A 27,101-nucleotide genomic window follows, 5' to 3' on the forward strand; every position below is an offset into this window, starting at 1 on the left:
TGACATTTAAACAATTGTATCACTGCATGTGGGTCCTACTCAGGAGTGATTAATGAGCGAGCTTGAGCGAATTAGGGTATGCTCATGCTCGCTCATTTAGTAAATGAGCGAGTTGGTAAATGAGCGAGTCGGAAATGAGTGAGTTATGAGTACTAAAACTTAATAAATTGTCATAATTCATTTAAATAAAATATAATAAAAATCCAACAAAAATAGAATCATATTACAAAAATCAACAGTATTATCAATACTTCAACAATGTTACTTTCACAGCTATCGTCCTACAAACAACAATAGAATATAACAAAAATCAATAGTATCATCCAACAAAGTGTAATACTTTCACAGTAGCATCAATGGACAACAATCAACATATTACAAAAATAGAATAATCCAACAGAAACTAACAACAACACTAATAAAAATCCAACAGCTATCATGGCAGAAATTATGAATATTACACAGAATTTAATGAGGCAAGGCTGATGTGGCAGAAATTTATTTGGGATTGAATGTGGTAGGGATTAGATGTGGCAAATCCAAAATGAGCGAGTTGGAGCATGCTCATGCTCGCTCATTTAATAAATGAGCGAGTTGATAAATGAGCGAGTTTAAGTGAGCATTTAATGAGCGAGTCATAAGCGGCTTACGAGTTATGAGCAATTTACTCACCCCTAGTCCTACTAGAGTAGAAATTGCAAAAATAGCTATTAACTTATATACTGGGAGCAAAGTGCAAACAAAGAATACTTTTATCCTTGTAAATCTCAGTATTCTTATCCCAAAACAAAAATAAAAATGATACTTGCTCAATGCCTACTACTACATAACATATTGAGAGAAAAATGATAACATAATATTAATGAAGTATAATAGTAATTAATATTGTTGTTACTAATAAGTGTATGATCAAACTACATAAAATATTACTTGACAGAAAATATATTATATTTCAAAATAACAATTCAATTAATATTTAATACTGTTGTTGAAAGTTTTATTGCTTGTTTTTAGTTTTGATGGTTGAGGGCCTGCCGATTTTTTTAAAAATAACCACATAATAAATAAATTTATTAAAAATAGCCAGGTTGTCATAGAAATTTTAAAAATAGCCAAATCGCGGAAATTATCCGTGGTCCCAATTTTATATTCCGGAGCGCATATAATATACGCGGGCCCAAATTTTTATTTCCCATCGCGGATATTATCCGCGGTCCGGGGCTTAAATTCCATACACGCATGATCTGCCCAGCACGGATCTTGAAGCGTCCCTTTCTTCCCCAACCCGCGTCCCTTCTGTGAAAACCGCCTCTACTCTCCCTCCGTCTCCTCCTTGCCCGAAGCTCCGCCACCTCCTTCTCCTCCTTGCTCACGGACTCACCTCCTCTCCTCCTTGCTCACTGACCCGCCTCCTCTCTGCTTTACTCACTGACTTGCCTCGTTCACTAACCGTAACCCGTCTCTCTTGCTCACTAACCCGCAGCACCGATTGAGAAGGCAGAAAGGTAGCCGAGATCTCTCTTCTCCGCGGATTTGACTTTTGCGGCCTTCCTTGTAATTTTCCTCTCTCGGGTTGGTATACCTCTCTCGATTTTTTCATATTTGAAGTAATTGATAGTTATCGAGTTGGGTTGTTGATTTTCCCGACTCAATCGAATTAATGATAGCTTATGTGACTTGTGTCGATCGATCTAATTCGAGAAGATCGTAGTGTTAGTTTGTAATAATCTAGAAGTCAATAATACGATAATTAATCATAAAGCTTTGTTCATGAATTGAATGTTTATTTATAAATCATTTTGTTGCCTTGAGTATTATTGCATTTATGGATCATTTCGAGTTCATGACTGAAATTGTGAAACTCCATAATATAGATGATATATACTCTTAATCTTAAAAGGTCACTAACCAAGGTAATTAGCAGGAACACTAATTACCGCTATAAGGTTAGTATGTGGATTGAAAGATGGTTAAGTTTTACAAACCACCTGACGCGAGATGTCATTTTAATCACATAGATACATGTTCAAGGAACATGGTATTTGACAGACCCCGAATGAAACATTAAATAGAATTGTGTTCGTGTCATTTATGTTTTTCATTCAGTGTCAAAATTCTACAGTATGAGGTATTTATCGTTCCCACTAAGAAATATATATGAGTAAGTGTTATCTAACGCTGTCCGTAAAAAGCAGCCATAACGGTAGCATTTCCATATATATAACTTAGCTGAGGAAGTGATAGTCTGCCAAGAATACTATTTGTCCCTCGTATCTCTATACGAGCTATAGCATCACTGGGCCCCTTGATAGAGTTAGATTATCTGCATGCGGTATAATTACAAGAGTAATTATATTTGATAATCTACTCAAGATCAAGAAAAGATACAGTTAACAAGGATGACACATATCTACCTTAAAACTGATCTGATAGCTATGAGACAGAAGAACTGACACAAGTAAATTGTTTACTGGATCGTGATATTGTACAGTACAGCATCATCTGTGTAATTGGATGGTCATGATGTGTTGCCAGATGCCACCCATGACTAACAGAAGTTAAAACAGTTTTAACTCTGTTTACCAACATAACACAGATCCTATTGGGTCACACCATATAGGAGCTACTCGGAGAATCTTACTGATTAATTATAAATTGATTATAATTAATATTAAGATGGTTATAATTAATTATACGTGATATAATTAAATTATAAATGTCATTTAGAATGACAAGCAGAAACAACGGTTAATTTATAAACGTACACGTTACGTTGTATAAAAGTTACCGAACAATAACCGAAAAGAAATATAATTGTACATGACAATTATATATATATGATTTGGAATTTTAATTGTTAATTATGGATTTGAATTATGGGTTTAAAAGCCCAAAATAATCAAAGCCTTAATTAAAATTAAAGGCCCAAAGTCAAAGCCCAAAATCAAAGCCTTTTACTATTCATGCCTTAATGGGCCAAGGGCAAAATGGTCATTTCACACCTATGCCACCTTGCATGACACCTTAGGGGTGTAGAAGCATGGAGAAGAGTGTGGAAGGGTGTGGAAGGGGTATTTTGGTCTTTTCACATATTAAAGGATGAGGTGTCAAGGGCTTTTGGTAAATAGATTTGTTTTGAGGGGTATTTTGGTCTTTTGCGAACCTCCTCAAAACACTATAAATAGAGGGGTGAGGGTAGAGAGAAAATTTGCTAATTCACATGTTAATCTGATTACTTTGTTAATCGGTTTTTCTCTCTTCCCTGATTTCGGTTATTACGAGATTCGGAAAAATATATTTTTGCAAACTCTGCGGTATTTCGTGTTTTGCTTTTTAAGTGAAACTGAATAACTTGGAGTCTTAAATATATTTAATCTGTCCCTATTTCGGTGAATAGTGTTTCTGCAGAATTCCGCGGTTTACGGTATTTCTGGCAGAAGAAGTAAATCGCTCTCCGGTTAGTCCTGGTGGATAACCAATAGAGGTATCACACGTGTGATACTGCGAGTCGATTCCATCCCTGGTGAGGCTCTACTCGCTCGGTCTGCATTCCAACTGAGATTTGGAATCAAGGTATAAATTGTTATATTAATCTATTTAATTTGTAAATAGATTTAATGCTTTAGGAAATCAATTATGGAGTAGATCTGTAAATAGGATTAAACGAATCTTCTTGATTCATTTAATCCGTAGCTTAAGTTAGATGTAAAAATTTTTGTTTTACTCTTTCCGCAGCTTAAGCTAATTAAATGGGTTTGAACCGTTCCTCGAAACCCAACACGTAGAACTTGAATTGATTAATTATTGAGTGCGTGTTGTTGATTTTCCCGACTCAATAGAATTGTTTTGATTCCTTTTTAGATAGTATTTAGGTGAAGTATGTTGAATATACAATACTGAATATGGAAATAAGGTGTGTATAGTACATGTATAGCTATTTAAACGATCCAAAAATTCGTATTATGTTGGGAAAAAGGTGAGTGATTGTAATGCTATGTAAAATATTTCATTTAGATGAGGACGGTATCCGTTTTCTCTATGAAGATGCCTATTACAAATTATCATTTAGAAATCAAAATTATAGCTTAGTTTTATTAATTGTACGAGTATGAGGCAATATGTTGGGATTTTTTTTAATAATTTGGGAGTCAATGATGAGCTCAAATACTATTTTTGTAAAATTAAAATAAAACAGTGCGTGAACAGTAAATACGTATACGTACATGTATATGACCAGTGCATGAAAAGAAAATACATACACATAAATAGTAAATACGTGAACAGTGCATACCTGATTTACCAGCTTAACAAATACTCCTTTTCCTTCTCTCTCTCTCTTCTTCTCCTTCCTCTCTTCTTCTCCTCTCTTTCTCCTTCTCTTTTCTCCTTCTCTTTCTCCTTCTGCTTCTCTCTCTCTCTGAAGTCTCTGATATTTATAACAAAAATTGCGCTAAAAAAAAAATAATAAAAGACCCGGAGCGCGGATATTATCCGCAGGGGGGCTTTTTTAATCCGGAGCGCGGATAAAATCCGCGGGGGGGCTTTTTTAATCCGAGGCGCGGATAATATGCGCGGGTGAGAATATTAAATCCGGGGCGCGGATAATATCCGCGGGGTGGGTATTTTTAAAATTTTAGAGATAGCATGGTTATTTTTAATAATTTTATTTAATATTTGGGTATTTTTAAAAAAATCGGGCCTGCCTGAGACAGAAATTCATTTGAAGCCCATAGTTGAGAATTATATACATACAGGGTTGTTCCAGCAAAATACTAGATATTTATCGCAAATCCTCATGATATCTGCCTTCCAGTGGCACACTGGTAAAAATAGAATGAGATCACCTCGCCCTCGGGTTGCAGGAATTTTCTGCTCTCTTGGTCACTGTTAAATGGGGCCGGTCACTTTTAATTTTTGAACTGAGGTACCAACGGTGATTCTAGGAACAGAGGATTCGGTCTCGGTAAAAATGCCTAAACGAAATAAGCCCCATTTACATCATATACAATTATTTAATGAGTTTCCGATGAGAGAGACACATTCCATTCCAGTCAACGCCAACTACAGAGCTCAAATTTGATTCTTTGAACACGATTTTCAAATAAAAAAAAAAAAAAACTGAAACTGCATATTGGATCTGTGGACCTCTGTCTAGTGCTGTGAATTGACTCTTTTGCCTTAATATTGATGAAATTCTTTCAAAACGAGAGTATTTTGGCTTTTTTTTATTGTGGTATATAAAAAATATTCAGAAGGAGAAGACATCGAGGTATGCAGAACAAATATTGTAAGTCTGTTATACTCACGCAGCAAATACTTCTAATAATTTAGCATTATTAAATTACAAGTGTGCTTCATATTAATTTCTACCATGAACAATTTACTACAAGTATTCACTATTTAGAACATCATTGAAAACATAGTTTGCAATTCTCATCCCTTAGTTTTATTATTTAATATTTTTATTGTCATTATTTAGTTTGCAACAAAAATTCCATAAAATTAACAACAGCTAAAACAAATTGAATATACTAATTTCCTTTTATTTTGGTTTATTAGTATTTTGAGTATAATCCTCTTAGGGTATGTTTGGTTGGAGTGAGAATATGTTATTTTTGGAACAAAACTATCTGGAATAGCTTGTTCTATGTTTGGTTGGGGTTGAATAGCTAGAATAGGAAATCTAACGTTTTGTTTTATTAGAATAACCTATTCTTACTAAAGTTGCAAAATAATAATAGTTAGAATAACTCTTTTGTCATTTGTCTTATTAGAATAACCTAATTCAACTTTTTGTGTAAGAATAGGCTATTCTAATAAGTCAAAAGACTTGGATTTTCTATTCTTGCTATTCAACTCTAACTAAACACAGAACAAACTATTTCTAATAGTTTTGTTTCAAAAATAACATATTCTCACTCCAATCAAACATACTCTGAATTTAACTATTCTAATAAGATAAATGACAAAATAGCTATTCTAATTATTCTTATTTTGCAATCAAACATATACAGATATATTTTTTTTTTTGCTTAAGAATATATACAACAAGACGGAATATTAATGTCCACGAAAAGCAAATCGCACGTGTATATAACTATATATGACATCTATCAATTATCAAGTGATGGTCTTTAGTTGTTAAATTGAATAAATATTAAATTTTTGCGTGGGCATGCAACATTTTTTGAAATCGGATTGAGAGATTTTACATGAATGTTTAAAGTTGAAAAGTTTAACCTGATCTTTATCTCAAAAACGTGAATATACACTAAATCATGTAAAACGTGAATATACACTAAATACAACCTGATCTTTACATGAATGTTCAAAGTTGAAAAGTTTTATTTTTCTAATAAGTTATTTTTATATTTCATTAGTAACTTGCTTTATTAACATTCTCAATTAATGAGATAAATATAAGAGAGAAAGAGTTAAAGAATAAAATAGAACAGGTATCTAGGGAAAAAGTTTCTATAAGTTGTCAGGTTATAAATGTAAATAAGTTTGTTTGACAGGTATTTACGAAAAACTTCCCACTAAACCCGCAGAAAACCCAAGCGTCTCCAAAACCCTCAAAGCTGCTTTTCTAATCCATAACCTCCGACAGATTTCGAGAGAAAAATAAAGAGAGAAGTTCGCTTCCATTCGCTGTCAACCTCGTTTTCTTCGAAGCTGATGCGGATCCAAGTGGTGTTCGACGAAGGTCGCCTCCTTTCGAAGGAGCAGCAGTGGCTGCGGCGTTGTTGGTTTAGCATCAAGCCAGAGATGGCAACCGTCGCCGATCTCGCCTCTGACCTCTTTCGCCGGTTTCACCTTCAGCGCAGTTGCCCTGATGGCATTATCTTAAAGGTAAATTTGAAACGTCTCTCAGATATTTTATTAAGCCTTAAATGATGATCAAAGTCTCCGAGTTACTTCATTTTCTGGTTTAAGAGCAAGTGGCATACTTTATGTGGTCACACTTGTATTTGAAATTGATGTTGTTTTCTGCAGATGGATGGTGCTGTTATACCACCATTTGAATCGACAAGCTTTTTCAGAAAAAAGGATATTGTAAGGTAACCTTGCCTGGTCTTTCTGCTATGCTGCTTTGAATGAAATGCCCTTTGTCTATGTTTTATCATTGTGTGTTACCAGCTGTGAAGTAAAAAATTTAGTAGTCCAAGTTGTATTTTTCCTGACTACCCAATTTTTTTCCTGATTCCACATTTTTTTCCTGGTCTTTCTATTGTGCTGCTCTGAGTGAAATGTCTTTTCTCTATGTTTTATCATTGTGAGTTACGAGCTGCAAAGTAAAAATTCTGGTAGTCCCAATTTATATTTTTCCCCTGACTGCACCTACGTTCTTTTATTTAAGTTACATAATTGTTGACACGGATGTTTGAAATTTACCAGGGTCCTTAAAAGAACATGCAAGAAGAAAGAATTGATTACTAGAGGCGATGACATGGAACAAATCCATAGAGGTGAGATAGTTGAGAAAGAGACTGTTCCCTTCAGTAATGGGATGCTTATCGAGTCCCGAGAGAGTATTGAAATGCGAATCATGAACTCTGGCCTCACGACACATTTGGATGAGATGGGTTCAAAGAGAAAGCACAAGGAAATAGAGGAATCCTACAGTTCAAAGTATGTTTCATTTACCTCTGACAGTTGCCACTGAGGATTTATTTGTTTGTTTTTCTTATTAGTGTAAATTTCTTTCTGTTCTGGTAGTTGCCGCCAAAAATAACAATCCCATATTTCTTTAACTAATTTTGGGTGGAACTCGAGCCTCATCTTCTACAGATATTTGACTTATTTTTCATCTTCCTTCTGTTGAAATAATTTATTTGTTGGTAATTGGACATTCAAATGCATGATATTTGTATGTGTGCGTGTGCGTGTGTGTGTGATAGTTAAATGCTTTGTTTTATCACCCTTTGTATATGTGAGTACACCTCCTTTCTTAAATTTACACAACCATTTTTTTTTTAATTCTGCTTTTGGTCAAACCCTTTGTTAACTTAACTAAGGAGACCGCATTGTCTGAATTACATAGTTTATTAGGATAAAATGCATGTCTTAGAAGAAGAGGGTAAGAAGCACTGACTGAAATTTCAAGGGGTTACAGGCCACAAAGCCTGTCATGTTTGGTTTAGCTTTTTTTGTGACATGCAATGGAATTTAAAAAGGTGCACTAAGTATTTAATAGAGGTAAGATCATATTTATTTACTTGGGTAATTCTGGCATACATCCAACTTTTATTGTACTTCCCAAGCTTCATGGTTCATATATTTGAAAAATATCACTAAGTATTTAATTGAGGTAAGTTCATATTTATTTACTTGGGTAATTCTAGCATACATCCAACTTTAATTGTACTGCCCAAGTTTCATGGTTCATATATTTGAAAAATATTATTCAAATTTAAAACTTGAAACTGTGGATGTCTTCTCAATTATTCAGATGGGACACGTATCAAATTTGAGTCAATTTAGAATTTGATTGATCATTCATCATAAAGCCATTAAAACTCCACCGTTAAATTTTTTAAATTGTTTGATGGAAGGCTAAATGTCCTTCAAATCGACCCAAATCTGATACATGTGCTATTTAGGAAATGATTTATACATCTATAATATCATTTTTTTTTTTATTTGAATGATAATTTTCAAATATATGTATCATAAAAGTTGAATGTAAGTTAGAAATATCCTATTTACTTATCTTGTTTGTTACTGAACTGGCATGGTTGAGGCTGAGCAATAGGGTGTATGCTGGCAAGTAGCAGTGCTCCGTGTGCTGGTTTGGTTGGGAGAGGGGGGGCGGGGATTGGTTCTGGTCTATTTTTTTTTTTGTTGAATGTGAGATTTCAATGACTGTGACGTCTTCCATGTTCTTTAATATAGAAAGAAGAAACCAAAGCTAACTACTATCCAAAAGCCGCTCGTAATAAACGGAATCAGCTATAAAGAAACAGAAGAAGAACCAAATCAGCAGTCTTTCCAAAGAGCTAGGACTCCAGAGCAAATATTGCATGAGAAAGCAAATCCATCTGATGTTGATGAAGCATCTCCTATGGTAGTTCTTGCAACTGATAATGCAAATGTTTCTAATGATACAAGTCAGATCATACCTGAGAGGTACGTTCATAGTTTCGATGTTGAATTTTTAATAGCATTTACCCACCCCCTATTTGTTGAAGTTACTTGATAAATCAATGGTTATCGCCAAGGGAAAATATTTGTTGCAAATCATTCAAGGAACAGGAACCTTCTTGAGCGGATTTATAGACTTTGCCTCATAGTTGGAAGATATGATGGCTAATATGTCATCTTGGTCAGGTGTATTGTCTGATTATTTCTTGACTGAATTTGTAGGAACAAACAATTGGAAGAGAATTGCAACACAAATACATGCAAACCTGACTCTGGCAATCTTACTAAAAAGGTTCATTCATTTATTCTTTTACTTAGAATTCTCGGTAAGGCCCATGCATATTATATAAGACATCAGTGTCCCCGTAACTTTTCAGGGTTGACATTTTATCCCTTTTATGGCTTTCACTTCTGTTAATTGTTGTGATTATTGAACAACAACAACAACCAGGCCTTTAGTCCCAAGCAAGTTGTGATTGTTGACTTCTACTAAAATTGAATCAGCCCCTGGTTTTCATTATCATTAATTTAAAGCGTCCAAATACAAATAATAATTCAAAAAGGAAAAGATAAAAGAAGTTCAAAATATCTAGTATTCCTGATACATTGTCCTCAAAGCAAAGTCCATTCCTCTTCCTCTAACAATTGTATGCTTTGGTGATTTGAGTTTCTAATATGAAGATTTGGTTGTAACCTCACTTAGTTGCACTTTTCTTATTGCCATCAATACTGTATCAATATATAACTGTTCTTATGTTGATCAGTTTCCTAGTAGATCAGCTCGTCGTAGGTATGCTCAAAGGCTTATTAAGAAGGAAATGAAAAAACAAGCTGCAGAGGTATAGGTTACTTGATCATCTTAAAGTTTTTATTTTATCTGATTTAATATCTTAGTTAACCACACATCATGATATATAAAAATACAGAAAATGCAAAATGCTGTGTTACTAAATGGCACCAACGAACTGGCGACAGAAAATCACGTGGCACCTGCCCAAGAGCCAATTGTGACTTCTAATTCGGTAGTTGCAAGAGTGGATCGCCCTGGTCACATCCGGTTTGAGTCTGAAGGTGCAACCACTTAAATATATGAATTCATAGAACTTGTAAATTGGACATCGTTTTGCTTTGGCCATTGTTTTTTTCATCATTATGCTTCACTGTCTTTTGTTTACAGGTGAAGATGACGACGATGATGATGCAGGTCCGAGTAACGTGCAACTGAAGGAACCACCAATGGTAAAACCAAGTTACTGTGCTAATTAAACTCAAATCTTCTTTGCTTCCACAAAGGATCCATGCATGAATATATTCCTTGAGAAATCAGCAAATAGGAAAGGCTAATTTAGCAACACTAGTCAGGATTCATGAACTGATAGGCTTTATTTATTTTGCAACTGCTTATTTTCTCCAGAAGAGTTTTCAATGGAATGGAATTGCCAACAAGGTGATGGGGCAGAAGTGGGGCCAGGGTTTCTATAAACATAATGCAAGTCGATACAACTCTGCATCCTCAAATTGGTTAGATGCTACCAATGAGGATAGTTTTACCAATGAGAAGGTTACAGAGAAAATTACCTCCGACAAAGGAAAAGCTATTATAGAGGAACTTAATTTTGAAAGCCTCCCTCCTTTGACGCGATCTCCCAAGGTTCACTGTTCTCATCGACCTTTTTAAAACACTTAAAAAGATTCAATTTGGACATTTATCTTCTTTTAATCTGGTTACTTTTTAAAAAAAAATTAATCATCCTTTTTCAACCTTTTCTATTTATAAATAAGTGCTATAATGTTTCTGAGACAGGAAGGTGATTTGATTGTGTATCGGGTGGTTGAGTTATCATCAACCTGGTGCCCAGATCTCTCTCCTTTCCGAGTAAGAGCTCTGAGTAGTGTTTACAATTATCTCCTACTCATTCTGTAGCAATAAAAACGCTATGGATAGCAATGAACAAAAATCAGTGCTAACAAAACTGTCTTTCTATTATTGTTTATTTTTGAAAGGTTGGAGAAGTGAAAGTGTATGACCTGATGTCCAATAGAATCATTCTAGCCCCTTTGCCTGAGTACCCAATATTTCCTGATAATGAGGGAGATGATGCAAACGAAGGAGAGGAGGATGCACCATATCAGGATAACTTGTCACTTTATAAAGAGGATGGTTCGTTAGAGGTATATTTCTTGGTATTTATTTTGGCAAATTCATACGGCGAATCAAATAATATGCATGCTTTGGAAATTCATCTACTATCATATTACTACTAATTGCTTTATTGTAAAATGCAAAAAAACTATAAAGCTGTTTTAGTGGTTAGGGACATGCCTGGTGTTTCTGGCCTAAATATCTTTCAGCGTGCAGTTTTATACATTCAGCATAGTTGGTTTAGTGTGAGGACTTGGTAATTTTTATTTATTTTTGGGATCCTAAAATGATATACAAACAGAGCATGTATCTCTATATTTCAGATTGAATTTGCCTCGTTAGTTGATGTGCGCTTGCTGAGGGTTAATGGCTCAGTCTCGCAATCTGCAAGTTCTGTTAGCAGGAAAACGAATTCGAATCGAGCTGCCATGAAAAAAGATAAATTTATAGTTAATAGGTCAGAAATGGAACTGGGAAATAGTGCCGTTGATGTGGTTGAACCTACTAGAACACATGGCAGCCAAGATGTCGAGAAAAATCTGTTTTCAAATAACAACCGGGATTTTGCTGTTCAGAATGATGCTGAGGAGCCAATACTTGAACCAACTGGTACAGTAACTATTTTTAACCTTTTTTTTTTTGGGGGGGGGGTAATAGTATAATGACCTCCGAAGTAAAATAATAGCAGAATAAACATATTTGAAAGAAAGCTAAAGCAGTGCCAACAAACAGAACAGAACAAATTATTCTGTTTGAAAAAGTATTAAAAACTGTACTAGTATGATCAGTTGAAAGATAAAGGCTGTTTGGCAGCAATTCCTAGTTTGGCAACATGCCAGAACTTGTACTTTGACTAGCATCGAATATAATGCATTGCACTTAAATCTCAAGAAACTGCATGATTATATATTGAATACTAACACTGAGCATCTTTTGATTTCCCCCCCAAAAAAAACAGTAAAAGAATTCTAAAAAATGTAAAGTTTGGCTTCCAAGTACGTTTTCATATGGAGATCATGTTGAGGAGTTCGGATTGACTGTGTGACTTTGAACGGAGATATGGATGTGAAGTAAAACATGACCTTTTATTTTTTCATAAAACATATTAGCCCATCTCATATATATACCAATAATATCAATTTTAATTGGAAACTGTTACTCTTAACATTTTTTTTTTTTTTTTTTCTCATTTAGGAACTGAGCCAAACTCTAATTGGGAGGCGGAAAAGAGTAGTGCTTGTGTTTTGGTTAACCCTACCATCGTTGATGGTAGCCAACATGTTGAGAAAAATTTGTTTTCAGATAAGAACTGGGATGTTGCTGTTCAGAATGACCCTGAGGAGCCAATGCACGATCCTACAGGCACAGTTCCTATTATTATCCTTATTTTCTTTTTGTGGAATATGCATTATAATGACCTCCGAAGTAAATTAATAGGAGAATAGACAATAATAAAAAGAAAGCTTTTGTACTGCAATCAAATCAGAACACACTAGTCAGTGAAAAAAGGTATAGCAATTTTACAAAAAAGAAAAAAGGTGTAGTAAATAACTGTAGTATAGTATAATCAATTGGAAGGTACTAGGCTGTTTGGCAGCATCCAGAAACTTTGTACAGAACATTTTATGTAGTTATTGGGCTCAAATTTTCAGAAACCGCACAGTAATATATTGAATACTAACACCTAACACTTTCAATATATTCAACAAACATATCAAATTATAAGTGGAAATTGTTATCAATAATTATTCCTTTGTTAGGAACTGAGCTGGCAAATGGCGGAAATACCCAATCTCACGAGAATGGTTGGGGCACATGGGCACCAAATACATCAACTCCTTCATGGTCATACAGAGCACTGAGGGGTAGTGCACTGGGCCCCACGGTTGCATTGTTGAGAGGGAACAATGGAAATGCCAATAGTGGTGATAGCGATGCTATAAGATATGGCGGAGGCAGAGGCAGAGGACGAGGAAGAGGCAGGAGAGGAAGAGGGAGAGGCAATTATGGCATGCAGAGCTAAGCGGGTAAATGTTGTGGTGAGAAGAGGTACCTTCTTGTGAGAACGCTAATAACTGTACCACTTGTAATACCAAGTGTTGTAGAGTTAAGAGTTTATTTGTCAGATATGGGGCCAATTTTGCAATATGAGGTGGTAATTTGTAGTTGGATAGATGGGCTGGTATTGTTAGTGGGTTCATACTTATTCTATAATCCCTTTTGAACTATGGTTTTGTAAAAAGATGAGGACAGAAATGCTGGATTCTGTTTACTGTCAATTAAATATCTACCTATCCAGTCCCCAAACTTCATAGAGCAATCTTAAGAGCTCTTTTCTTCTACCATTACATGCCAAGAGAAAGTAACAGTGCTGTTTTTTTACAGCAGCACCTCATCAGTATTAACATTGATGGTAATGTGGTTCTATCATATCGTATTCACGAGCATTTGACGAATGCTTTTATGGACTTGGGGATCAGGCCTGTCAGGCAAAGTTCACTTGAAAACTATTGTGCTCATCTGTCTTGGACTTGAACTGTAATACTAAATGTAATTTCATTACATCAATATAGTAAAAAGTTGGAACGTATTTTCCAGTATAACCAATATATATGAGAATATACTGAATTAGCCACTTCATAGTTCAAATTCAAATGTCTGAGCATAAAAAAGATTCTGATCGGGACCATTCCAATCCTCTCAGAAAAAAGATCAAAGCTGCAAGTATTGTTTTCCCAATATTAACCAAGAACTTTTTGTGTATGCGTACACTTTTTATGCTTTCCACTGAAAAGACTCGGAGTTCAGAATTCGATTTCATCTTTGAAAACAATAAATGATCCATAACAAAGAAGAAAACCACAAAACAGAATTAAGAACCACGATTAACAGTCGGATACAAAATGCTCTGTTTTTATCCTCGGAAAAAATAGGATGCGAGAAAAACAAATTGCCTTAAAAAAAAAAAAAGACACCATGCCCACATCATCTAACTTTATGCATAGATGGAAATTGAGGTTAACTTCAATATTGAAAAAGATACAGAAGAATTTAACTATATAAAGCTATTCTAAATGAAGCATAATTGCAAATAAAAGAACTAGATGAGAGAGAAGCCCATTCAAAACATGATTTTCTGTTCACAGTAAATTAACACTAATCATTAAGGTTTTCACATCCTACCACCGAAAAGGATAAAACTCGGCATATCACATTCAGCATTCCACATTCTTAGTCTTGTAGATACAAAAATATAATCTAACTTTAACCCAACAAACCACCTTTGGAAGAAAGGAGGCATAAAGCACGATCAGCATTTTTTAATATCGAAGTGGATCGAGGAGTTTGCATTTTCCTTCTTTTTAGAAAATCAATTGAATTTTGAAGGCACTGCGGTGGTGGTATATCTGACAGCACTACAGTCTCAGGCCTGAAAAAAAAAAGCAACATGAAATTTTATATCGTCCTTTACATAACTATTTTCTATTATATATATCTAGTTACACTATATCACACCAGTCTCTTCTAGTTAGTTTTGCCTCAGTGTGGTCTATTTTAGAAATCTAAGAGACACCACTGTCAACCAGATAATAGGAGCAAAGGGTGATAGCGACAGAGAAAAAATATATCATGCAAAATTTGTAAGAAGCATACCCATTACTTTCACGTCTTTTCTTGTTCTTTTTCTTCTTGGCACCTTTGTTATCAACAATATCCTCCTCAGAGTCAGATGAAAAGGTTTGTCTAAAAGTACAATATGTAAGAATGAATTATCATGCTATCAAATCCTCAAAAACCAATAGAATCTAAATTTTCAGCTGTGCAATTCGTGAAATTAAGCCTCACAGCTAACCCAAATATCCCAACTATGCCTGAAATTAGACCGTATTTTCTGCAATTATGTCAAAGTCTTCATCATTCTCTAAGTTATATATGCACACAAAAGGCACCAATACCATCAAATTTCAATTTCTTGCCAGCATTTGAACTAATATTGCGACCTCAATTAAACCCTCACTGTGCAAGTAAATATCACCAATATTGCCAAAATTAGCCTCAGAGTGAAACCTCAATTACCCCCCTACCCCACCCAAAGGAAAAAAGAAAGTCTAACTAAACATCTAAAACTGACAACCAGAACTTGATTAAGCCCTAATCGGGACATTGTATGTATTTAATTATGCAGATTGCAGATGTGCCTCAATTAACCTCAATTTGCACACAAATTAGCTCTTGATTTTTGCAAAAGAGAAAATTACTTTTCACGGGCAGCAAGAATATCGACTATGTCTTTTGGAAGCATCCCAGGTACGACTCGCTTCTCCTCTGGTTCTTGCTCCAGATGATCATCTCCAGTATCTGTACTGCTTATTGCCTCATCTCTTTTCTTTTCAGATTTAGCTACAGTTCTCTTCTGGGCCCACTGCCTTCGCCTTTCTTTCCCTTCCATTGCAACCCTACAATACCATAAGAATCTTTTACTACTACTACTGAATTCTGGCACCACTGTCACAAACTTGTAATTCATTAATACTAGATAGAGATTCTTTTTATTTGTTCCAGCAATTGCAGATATCTAGTGCCATGTAGGGTTTCAGTTCTCTCAATTTAAAATCATATAATATTTATTGATACTCAGTTCACACCTCAAATGGGCAATTCAGCCTCCTCTAATTAAGCAATAATGCTAGATTTTGTAGTATTTTGCTCTAACAAAGCTTTATCTGTAAAATTCGGCCAACACATTTGACACTCAACCGTTCAGTCGAACACAAGCCAGCAAACTTAAACAAACAAAAAGAAATGCTCTAGGCAACTTGCTATTAGTAGACAACAGCTGGAAGGGACTACCTCGATAAAAATGATACGAGGGAATAAGAAATTAAGTGAATATTTTACCTCATAACATTATCTCTTTGAGCTTTCCTGATTTCTTCATGCTGTCTGATGCCCTAATAAAAAAAAATGATTTTAAAGGAATAAGAAATACTTTATGAGCTCAAAAGCTATACATGGCGCAATTAAAAATTTGAAACATTATATCGCGTCATTGTCGGAGAGAAAGGTGCAATTACCAGAACTACCACGATAATGTGCAAAAATATCAGTAGAAACTATAAATTCACGAGATTTTTGGTTTGCTAGTAGGGGCCAGTGCAAATATATTAAAGCTCCAATCTCTGCTGCTTCATCCGGCATCTCGCCTCGGCTGGTCAAATAAAGTGAACTATTGCATTACTAACTGTAAGAAATCGAAGCTCAAATCCTTACCTCTCCCGTAGTAAGCTCCTCTGGTGCGTCCGAGTCGCTTCCGCTTTCCATCTCTCTGCGGCGGCGCTGCACGGCGTAACTATGTGAAAGAGGAAGGGAAGGGATCGAAGAGAAGTAGCGAGGTTTTTACAAATAGTGCGGGACCCTGTTGTCGGCGAAGGAAATACTATAAAAGCTTCTTCGGAAAAGTAATAATTACCGATTTTTTTATTAATACCCTTAAAAAAATATATATCAAATCTGTTCTCTGAATTTTTTTTTTTTTTTTTTTAAAATGTCCTGATCATTCAAACGTGGAGCGGTCAGTTTTTTCTATCAAACCGTCTCGTGTTAGGACGGTCAACTTTCTCTCTTTATTTTTTTATCAAACCGTTCAAGAGCAGGATGGTCAGCTGTAAATTTTGTTTTTTTTAAATCTTAATCAAATCTTGAGGTATTTTCTATTACTTTTCAGATCAAGAATGCAATGAGGGAGTGATGTTATCGAGGGCAAAACTGGAAGTTTCAACATGCCTGATCCGAAGGTTTTGAATTTGATTCAAACCTATTTCTTAGTTTTTTCTTTTCATAACTCCTTTTTTCCATTTAAGACCCTTGTTTGTTTACTTATTTATTTGTTCTATTAAGGTTGGAGTCTGGAGATGCCTTTATCGAATAATATCAAAGGACTCGAGAGAGAGAGGCGCGAAGCCAAACAAAACAAAGAGGATAAGAAAAGAAAGACTGAATCAGAGTGATTTTTTTTTAGGGGCAAATTTCGTTGAATTATTTATTCTGAATCTTTGAAGGTCATAGTTTATGGTTGTGATATTGAGCTGGTGAAATTTTGGCAGTTCGTTGTATACTAAAATTAATAGCATCTATTTAGTAGGCAAATTAGTATGTTTTTGTAATTTTAAATTCTCAATTTAGAACTTTGTATTTTGGTATATTTTGGTAGTATATTTATAAAAAAAAATTGTCATAAATACTTCCTAAATAATATGCCATGAGTTACTTTAAAAACAAAATCCATTTATCTTTCACATAAATAAATGGGGAATATATGGCTATGCCTTTGTATATGAAAATATTAAAAATCTTATCTTCATTGATATGAGAAATGAGATCAGTAAAAAGATTGTATAATCTTTAGTTTTGATTTCTCATATTCTAATTTATGGCTATGCTTTTGTATATGATGCGGTTTATGGTGTGAAACAAAAGAACTACTTTCATATATATGTTAAATGTTTAAAGATTTTTTTATTCAAATAAATAATTTTATATGTTATATTTTATTTATTATTGTTTAAATTAAATTCTTTTGTTATTACGGTCTCATACATATTAAGTCATTTTCTTTTATAGTTGATCTAATATGTGTGCACTTGAAATTTAACAAATAATCTTCATTAAAAATTGATATAATATTAATTTTTTTTTATTGTAGCTAACTGCCCCGTCCCTGGGCGGTTTGGTCAAAAAAAAAGGTTGATCGCCTTAATGCGGGGCAGTTTGGTAGAAAAAGCTATCTGCCCCACGTTTGAGTAGTCAAGGCATTTTTCAAAAAAAATTCAGAGGACAGATTTGATATTTTCTTTATTTTTTAGGATATTAGTAAAAAAATCGGCAATAATTATGTTTTTGACAAATAAAAAAATCTTTTAAAGAAAGAAGATGACATAATTTTTCGATAACAAAATGAAACCGCATCAAACGTGTTGTTCTATCAATAGCAGTGTTGTAAAAAACGGTCTAAATGGTCATTTAATCGTTAACGACAATCAAACTATTACGAATATACTTAATGGACATCTGTTTGCGGATGAAAATGATTAATCGGTCGTTTTATTGTTTAATCGGCCGTTTATTTCAGCTTATTTCCGTTTATTTTCATTTATTCTAATTTATTCCATTGAAAATATTTTCAAGTTGATTTTTTTTCTATAATAGTGTGTGGTAATAAGTTTTATAAATCATGTATTGTAGTTTTATTTGTGTTTGGAGATACATCTAATATTTTTTTTATATATGTTTTTGTTTTTTTATTTTGAAATTGATTAATTCTTATGTTATTTATATATCATATATTTTTCTTACTTATCGATGTAATTTTTTCAATTAGTACTACATGTTCATTTATGAAACTAATTAAGTTGTTATTATAAACTAAATTTAGTGATTTTATGTTATAATGTTTCATTTTTTTCAAATAGTATGTTATTAGTATTTGAAAAAGCCTAATTCTTATTTATATTTTTTTCATTAAATGTGTTACTTATACGGGAGTGTGTTTCGCTCTTTCTCGTACCAAGTCACGCACGCTCTCTAGAGAGAAAAGAGATGGATCAGACAAGAGTGCGCTGGCAGAGCTGGACGCTCTGAGGCGGGGAGGTGAGAAATGAGTAGGAGGCTAGGGTTTCAACCCTCATATATATCGCCTTGGAGTACGCCCACTCCCCCACAATCTATTACTTGTATTAAATTGTTTGGCTAGGGTTTCTCCTATCATATAAATAACATAATTCTTGTCACTTGCTTTTCTATTATTTTCTTCCAAGATCCAAAAATCTATTTAAAAGTCTATGGTTATGGTATGATATTAACTGAGCTGAGAAGACATGCCGTCGTCATATATCAATATTCTCTTAATCTCTTTGGCATTCAAAGCGAAAGCACATTTATGGTAAGAACTCACTAAACTTAACAATTATTTAGCGAGGAATGCCATTGAACCACTTCATTATTACACTTTCTGTAATTGCCATACTGGATCTTCAAATATTCAAAAAAGATTCTAATTAAACTTGGGTCCCCCTTGTCATATGAAGGTTTAGCTCCAAATTCGGAGGGGATGGGAGAGGAGAGAACAGGGCCGAGGCGAATTCATGTGCAGTAGTAAATGGAGTCTGATCATGTATCTGAGAGTACAATCAGGGACTTGCGACTGTAACTCTGGCACGAATCTATTAGACATTGAGTCTTTTTTTTACTCAATTGGGACCTGGGACTAATTAAATCCAGACTATTCTTTTCTAATTGTCTTCTCAGGTACGCGAGGGAATATGGATTCTAGTAGTTGAGAATCAATTAACCCCCATTTTAATTTTATTTTTATAATTACAAGTAATTTTATTCTTGTGTGTTTTTATTTTTTATTTTTTTTCCTTTGTTACATCATGATCTGTGGTAAGAAATATACAGCTTTGTACACAAGTTTTTCCTCTTCTTCCATCATTTCTTCTCTCCTCCAAATTTTAATGTTTTCAAACGAATAAACAAGGACCGGTCAGGTTTGATTATACCTTCCCTGCCCTCTTGGCCTCTTTTGCTCTGGTCTGGAGCTGACTCTGGACGAGTATTAAAAAGCCTTGCTTGAGTGACAAACATAAATTGCATTTCCTAATTTGTTAATCTTTCAAGTTTCTCTGTATTCAACTGCATATTTTATATTTACGTGAACCACACGTGACACGTCACATGTTTCAATCCACTACATTTATATTATCAATATTGGAGAAGGTGGGCCCCTACATTTTTGTCATGTATCTAATATGAGTTGTATTTTTGTTATACGGAGACTTGGTTACTATAGCAATAATAAAGGATTTCCTTTTAAGTTTTAACTGTGAAGGAGAAATAGTCATTTTTTGTTGTACTGGTAGTTTGGTACGAAGGAAAGATGTTTTTATGTTGTTTTTTTCACGGTTTTGTAATTTCTGCCTTTCGAAGGGTGAAATGAAACATTTGGTTTCTGGCTTTTCGAAATTTCTCGAGTTTTGAAGCAGAACATGTGCATACTCTGCCCGATTATTTTATTTATAGCATTTAAGAGAATATTATAATTAAATCTAGGGCTGTAAATGAGTCGAGTTTGAGTGAGTTATCACAAACTCGAACTCGGCTCGTTTAATAAACGAGCGAGCCAACTCGAATTGAGATCATAATAACGAGTTGTAGAGCCAATTCGAACTCAGCTCGTTATCAACTCGAGTTGGCTCACAACTCGTTTAACCAGTGATAGTATTACAACACAAGTTCAAACTCAGCTCGTTATCAACTCGAGTTGGCTCACAACTCATTTAACCAGTAATAGTATTACAACACAAGTTCAAACTCAGCTCGTTATCAACTCGAGTTGGCTCACAACTCGTTTATAACTTGTTTAACCAGTGATAGTATTACAACACAAGTTCAAACTCAGCTCGTTATCAACTCGAGTTGGCTCACAACTCGTTTATAACTCATTTAACCAGTGATAATATTACAACACAAGTTCAAACATATTTTACACGAATCTCAAGGCACAAATAACAGTCTAGAGATTCGGGTTTGATTATTTTGAGATTTATTATGACCAATACTATGTAATTTTATGTAACTCGAGTTATAAATGAGTGAGTTGGGGCTAACTTGAACTCAGCTCATTTATTAAACGAGTTGGCCAACTCGAGTTGTAAATGAGCCGAGTTAAACGAGTTGTAAATGAGCGAGTTACAAGTTTGAGCTTTTTTGCCCAGCTCTAATTAAATCGGTCGCATTACTTTGATTTTTTTTGTGTGCATTTTTTTCTCTTTTTCAGTAAACTTGAGCCGCAATGAATTATTGTTTGCCCGCAACAATTCATTGCAACTCACCTCTTTTGAGCTGCAATTGTTATTTTTAGAAAATTTAGAAAAATAATGCTACCAATTTAATTCATTATTTTCTTAATGTTATGCCTAAAACAAATATACTAATCAAGAGGACTGGATACACTGACATCTGTCATCGTTGCAGTGATCATGTTTTGCTTCCGACCAAGTTCGGTATCAAGGAGGCATTAGAGCTGTGATTTCTAGATAAGAGGGTTCAAATGTCTTCATTTTTTTTGTTTTTACTATGCTTCTATTTTTTTAAACTTTAATAACTTAAAATTTAAAACTTAAAAGTAAAAATAAAACCGTTAGATATGATCTGTATTATTCTGTATGAGCTTATAAAAAATTATCATATTTCAAATTTATTTTTATGTGAATCAATAGATTAAAAAATTAACGTCTAGAAACCATCCACATTAGTGTGCTTTTTATAAGCTCTTGATGACAATCATAATAAAATTGAAATGTTATAATTTTTTACACGTGCATAGATAAAATGATGTAGATCATATCCAACGGTTTTATTTTGACTTTCAAGTTTTAAATTTTAAATTATTAAAGTTTTTAAAAATAGAGACACAGTGAAGACACAAAAAATAGAGGAATTTGAATCCTCCTCTATTTAGATATTGCACATCTATTTGAATTTGGAAGCGGAAACTTTTAGTTTTCCAGTAATATTATTCGTTAGATTGAACGGGTATTTTGTTAGTACTTCAGAGTTTAGACACATACTAGCAAAATACCCATGTCATGATCAAAAAGTTTTCATGTGATATTCTGTGTCGAGATCAAAATCGTGAAAAGTGATCACTGCATGTTAATATTGTGAACGTGATTGATCACATTTAATTGCATTCAACTATTTTTTTGAATTTTAAGTTTGTTTAGGAAACAAATAAAAAAAAATCAAAGATTTGAAAGTTTGAAAAAAATATATAAAATAAACAACAACAATGTAAAAATTAAAAATTTACTGTCTATAATTTGAAGTGTTATCGGAGATAAATATTGATATAAATTTTATATTGTTTTGATCACATGTAGGATCGATTTTTTTGTTTATATCCAATTTTTTTTTTAAAATAACCAGTTTGGCACTGGATTTTGAAAAGTACCCAAACCGCAAATTTATTTTGCGGTTTGATGGCCTAAAACTGCAAAAAAAATTTGTGGTTTTACAATTCCAAAACCACAGTTTAAAAAAAAACAAAAAACAAAAACCGCAATTTCTTTTTCCATTTTTACAATTCAAAATCCACTGTTTAAAAAAAAACAGCAAATAATTTTTGCGATTTCATTTTTTTCTTCATTTTTCAGCTTTTTTTATTTAAATAAAAATATTTATAATTTATTTATTTTTTCTATTAAAATATTACAAATATTTAACATATTTCTTTGAAAATAGATGGAATACTATATAATTCGATTTATTAGAAAGACTGCTACAAATAATCCGGATCAGCATTTTTCATGCCGGATTTTTTGCGGTTGTAAGAAAAATTAATATATTTCTTTATTTGTTATTGAAAAAAAAAATCAAAATGCTTAGATTCTCAGTTATTGATCCCAGTTTAAAAGTCACTTCTAAGTAAATACAAAAAATATTGTCATCCTTCTAGTGCATTTAATTTATAAAATGTTGTTTCTATTTCAAAAAAACAAAAAATATAAGTTATTTAATGATTGTTATTAAAAAGAATTCTCAAAATAAATACAACTTTTTATAAATTAAATGTACTAGAAGGTGTTAGTTTGTAATAATCTAGAAGTCAATAATACGATAAATTATCATAAAGCTTTGTTCATGAATTGAATGTTTATTTATATATCATTTTGTTGCCTTGAGTATTATTGAATTTATGGATCATTTCGAGTTCATGACTGAAATTGTGAAACTCCATAATATAGATGATATATACTCTTCAAAGGTCACTGACCAAGGTAATTAGCAGGAACACTAATTACCGCGATAAGGTTAGTATGTGGATTAAAAGATTGTTAAGTTTTACAAACCACCTGACACAAGATGTCATTTTAATCACATAGATACATGTTCTATGAACATGGTATTTGACAGACCCCGAATGAAACATTAAATAGAATTGTGTTCGTGTCATTTATGTTTTCATTCAGTGTCACATTCTACAGTATGAGGTATTTATTGTTCCCACTGAAAAATATGTATGTGTGATTGTTATCCACCGCTGTCCGTAAAAAGCAGTCATAACGGTAGCTTTTCCATATGTATAGCTTAGCTGAGGAAGTGATAGTTTACCAAGAATACTATTTGTCCCTCGTATCTCTATACGAGCTATAGCATCACTGGGCCCCTTGGTAGAGTTAGATTATCTGCATGCGGTATAATTACAAGAGTAATTATATTTGATAATCTACTCAAGATCAAGAAAAGATACAGTTAGTAAGGATGACACACATATACCTTGAAACTGATCTGATAGCTATGAGACAGAAGAACAGACATAAGTAAATTGTTTACTGGATCGTGATATTATATAGTACAGCATCATCTGTGTAATTGGATGGTCATGATGTGTTGCCAGATGCCGCTCATGATTATAGAAGTTAAAACAATTTTAACTCTATTTACCAACATAACACAGATCCTATTGGGTCACACCATATAGGAGTTAATCGGAGAATCTTATTGTGATTGATTATAAATTGGTTATGATCAATAGTAAGATGGTTATAATTAATTATACGTGTTATAATTAAATTATAAATGTTATGTAAAAATAACAAGCAAAAACATTGGTTAATTTATAAACGTGTGTGACACGTTGTATAAAAGTTAACCGGTTAATTTATAAATGTGCAGGACACGTTGTATAAATTACCGAAACAACAACCGCAAGAAAAATATATATAATTGTTCAGAATAATTATACGAATATTATTTGTATTCGGGCCGAGGGCATTCGGGTCTTTTCAGATTCGATCCTATCCAGATGACACGTCATCGATCTTATCCACATGACATGTCATCCTTATCCATTCAATGACATATCTTGTAAATAGACATATGTTGAGGGGTATTTCGGTGTTTTGCGAAGCTCCTCAAAAGCCTATAAATAGAGGGGTGCATGTAGAGAGAAAAATCACTAATTCACACGTATCGTTTCGTGCAGAATCGAATCGGTATTTTCTCTCTTTCTCGGTTTCTCTCCCAAATAGTGTTTCGGTTGAGAAAAGAAAGTTATACGTAGTTGACGTATAATCTTGCGGGTTGTTGTGGAGTATATTTACGGGATTGATGAATAGTGTTTTACCGAATTTCACGGTATGTCAGTTTTGCATATTGATGAAACTGAGCAACCGAAAATTCGTGTTTACGGGTTTTCGTCTTTTTCCCTGTGAATAGTGTTTTTGCATAATTCCGCGGTTTACGGTATTTCTGGCAGAAGAAATAAATCGCTCTCCGGTTAGTCCTGGTGGATAACCGATAGAGGTATCACACGTGTGATACTCCGAGTCGATTCCTTCCTTGGTGAGGCTCTACTCGCTCGGTCTGCATTCCAACTGTGATTTGGAAACAAGGTATAAATATGCTATATTAATCTATTTAATTGGTAAGTAGATTAAAGTTTTAGAAATCAATCATGGAGTAGATCTGTAAAAAAGGATTAAATTGGGTTTTGATGCCAAAGGAATACTGAAGGTGGACCGCCTTGGAAAGTTTCCTGACATATCCCGTTTAATCCTGAGCTTAAGTTGGCTGTAGAAATTTTTGTTCTACGATCATTCCGCAGCTTAAGCCTAAACGGATTTTGGTTACAGCACCGTAAACCCCAACAGATGGATCACAATATTTTCTGTATTACCTAGAAGTGACTTTTAAACCGGGATCAATAACTCAGACTCCAATCATTTTTATTTATTTCCAATAACTCATAAAGAAATATATTAATTTTTCTTACAGTCGCAAAAAATTCGGCATGAAAAATATTGATCCGGGTTATTTGTGACAGTCTTTTTAATAAATCAAATTATATAGTATTCGATCTATTTTCAAAGAAATATATTAAATATTTGTAATATTTTAATAGAAAAAATAAATAAATTATAAATATTTTTATTTAAATAAAAAAAGCTGAAAAATAAAAAAAATTGAATCCGCTAATTTTTTTAGCGATGTTTGTTTTTTTTGTTTTTTTTGTTTTTTTAAGCCGTTGTTTTTGAATTATAATACAGTAAAAAACAAAATTGCCTTTTTTTTTAAACTGTGGTTTTGGGTACTTTTCGAAATCCAGCGTCAAACTTGTTATTTTTTAATTTTTTTTTTAATATAAATAAAAAAATCAGCATGTAGGATGTAGCTATGTTTAATTACGTTTTGTCATGCGACATATTATTTGTGTACTGTATGGTCCGTATCGTGCTCGTGATCAAGGCACATGATCCTGTATAGTGTTATGTGTAGTGACTAAGTTGCATCATGTATCATGTCGTGCCGTATAATTAATTTTTTTTTTGAAAAATAATCACGTTACATGAATGAACACAATTAGAACACACGTAAATCATATAACGTGACCAGCACACGCAGGGGTGGACCCAGAATTTTCCGTCAGGAGGGCAAAAAAATATCGAATCGTATTTAAACCCATTAACTAATTGGATACTCGATAAAAAAAATAATATTTTGACTTATATTTTTCAATACCCTAACTTATAATTCTGATTCTATAACTTATAATTAATATTATCAATCATAATTTAAGAAATTTATTTTGATTTTAACACTAAATTTAATCCGAATTACAAATCAAACATTCAGAGGGGAACAAAAAAAATTTCAGAGAGGAACAAAGTTAATCGGTACCAATAAATCATCATTAAAACTCAAAATCTAGGGAACGGCCGCCTTACCTATGCTACAGTAGATCCACCCCTGAGCACACGTGTTATATAGTAATATGCTCGAGATGTGTTCGAGCACGCGTGTTGTACCAAGACGTGTTTGATTCGGTTGGTTTACATCCTAATAAAAAGTATTTTTCTTTCCATGTTTTCTTGGCAGATTTTTCATTCCATGTTCTGATGTTTCCTTATGATGGTTGAAACTTAACACTAACGCTGCAATTCACCAACAATTCGGCCTGCAATAGTTTGCCGTGAGCTCTTATCAGATATAATCACATAATACGTTTTTTCATCGTTTTTTTTTGTTTTCCTCTCTACTATCAAATGGCTCTTTGTTTGGGGTTTTAGCCTTACATCTCTTGAACTGAAATCTTGAAAACTCTAACGGCAATGTCTCTACAAACAAATTATTTCTATATAAAGATTTGGCTCGCTGATCATTAAATTTTAATTTGCTCTATTTTATACATTTTATACACATAATTCTCGTTTCTTTTGATTACGATCAGAACCTTAATCGTAGTCAAATATCGGAAATGATCCAATTAATTACAGCACAAGACCAGGTAACATCACTAATCAATGCAATAAAGTACTCGTTGTCAACTATCGGAAATGATCCAATTCCATCACATCTCAGTTACTCTTAGTCAAAGCGACACACGAGAAAAAAAAAACCAAAATCCCACTACACAAACGTATTATTGCATTCGGATAAGAAGTGCCCCGGTCCACGAGAAACCCGGGTTGCTGTGCTGGGTGAAGATTTTAACAGAATAGTTCTGACTTCATGCAGCACATATTTCATATTCAGAACTGTTTTGATTTATATTCCGTGCATGCATGAAGCCAAAACTGCTCTGTTAAAATATTTACCCGCTCTGAGCCTCTGCTGACGTAACTTTCACCCAAAAGCCCCAGTCAAACAGCCAGTCAACGATTATTTTCCAAATTCCTACATCTTCGCCTCTCATGTCTCAGCCGCCGTACAACCTCACACCCTTTCCCATTCGCATTTCCGAATTCCGATCCAG

General features: G+C 33.7%; 2 protein-coding genes across 3 annotated transcripts; one reads left to right on the forward strand and one right to left on the reverse strand.

The window, feature by feature from the left end:
- The first annotated feature begins 6,592 nt into the window (after positions 1-6,592).
- Positions 6,593-13,632, forward strand: LOC144553792 (sphere organelles protein-like protein). 2 transcript variants are annotated; one of them, XM_078301988.1, is made up of 14 exons: positions 6,593-6,852; positions 6,997-7,061; positions 7,399-7,632; positions 8,896-9,129; positions 9,367-9,436; positions 9,909-9,983; positions 10,071-10,215; positions 10,322-10,383; positions 10,559-10,795; positions 10,949-11,020; positions 11,149-11,316; positions 11,611-11,896; positions 12,482-12,649; positions 13,048-13,632. In XM_078301988.1, exons 1-14 carry the CDS (start codon positions 6,679-6,681, stop codon positions 13,308-13,310), a joined length of 2,253 nt encoding a protein of 750 aa, XP_078158114.1. In that variant the 5' UTR covers positions 6,593-6,678; the 3' UTR covers positions 13,311-13,632. The 2 variants fall into 2 exon arrangements, with proteins under 2 accessions (XP_078158114.1, XP_078158119.1); XM_078301993.1 differs by having other exon boundaries at positions 6,595-6,852; positions 12,482-12,507; positions 13,056-13,629.
- Positions 13,633-14,372: 740 nt separating this feature from the next.
- LOC144553806 (UDP-N-acetylmuramoyl-L-alanyl-D-glutamate-2, 6-diaminopimelate ligase) lies at positions 14,373-16,698 on the reverse strand. Its single transcript, XM_078302000.1, has 5 exons — positions 16,559-16,698; positions 16,187-16,239; positions 15,547-15,744; positions 14,942-15,031; positions 14,373-14,717 (listed from the first exon to the last, which is right to left on the reverse strand). Exons 1-5 carry the CDS (start codon positions 16,607-16,609, stop codon positions 14,552-14,554), a joined length of 558 nt encoding a protein of 185 aa, XP_078158126.1. The 5' UTR covers positions 16,610-16,698; the 3' UTR covers positions 14,373-14,551.
- Between the last annotated feature and the right edge of the window lie 10,403 nt (positions 16,699-27,101).

Source organism: Carex rostrata, chromosome 1 (assembly GCF_964058835.1).
Source record: "Carex rostrata chromosome 1, lpCarRost1.2, whole genome shotgun sequence".
Taxonomy (NCBI): domain Eukaryota; kingdom Viridiplantae; phylum Streptophyta; class Magnoliopsida; order Poales; family Cyperaceae; genus Carex; species Carex rostrata.

Excerpts from the sequence above, each read along its gene's own strand:
- LOC144553792 (XM_078301988.1), top strand. The coding sequence starts at position 6,679 with ATGCGGATCCAAGTGGTGTTCGACGAAGGTCGCCTCCTTTCGAAGGAG. Across the intron at positions 9,984-10,070 it reads TGAAAAAACAAGCTGCAGAG|AAAATGCAAAATGCTGTGTT; the intron begins GTATAGGTTACT and ends ATAAAAATACAG. Across the intron at positions 10,384-10,558 it reads AACTGAAGGAACCACCAATG|AAGAGTTTTCAATGGAATGG; the intron begins GTAAAACCAAGT and ends TATTTTCTCCAG.
- LOC144553806 (XM_078302000.1), bottom strand. The coding sequence starts at position 16,609 with ATGGAAAGCGGAAGCGACTCGGACGCACCAGAGGAGCTTACTACGGGA. Across the intron at positions 15,745-16,186 it reads CAAAGAGATAATGTTATGAG|GGTTGCAATGGAAGGGAAAG; the intron begins GTAAAATATTCA and ends ATGGTATTGTAG. Across the intron at positions 15,032-15,546 it reads ATTCTTGCTGCCCGTGAAAA|ACAAACCTTTTCATCTGACT; the intron begins GTAATTTTCTCT and ends TTGTACTTTTAG.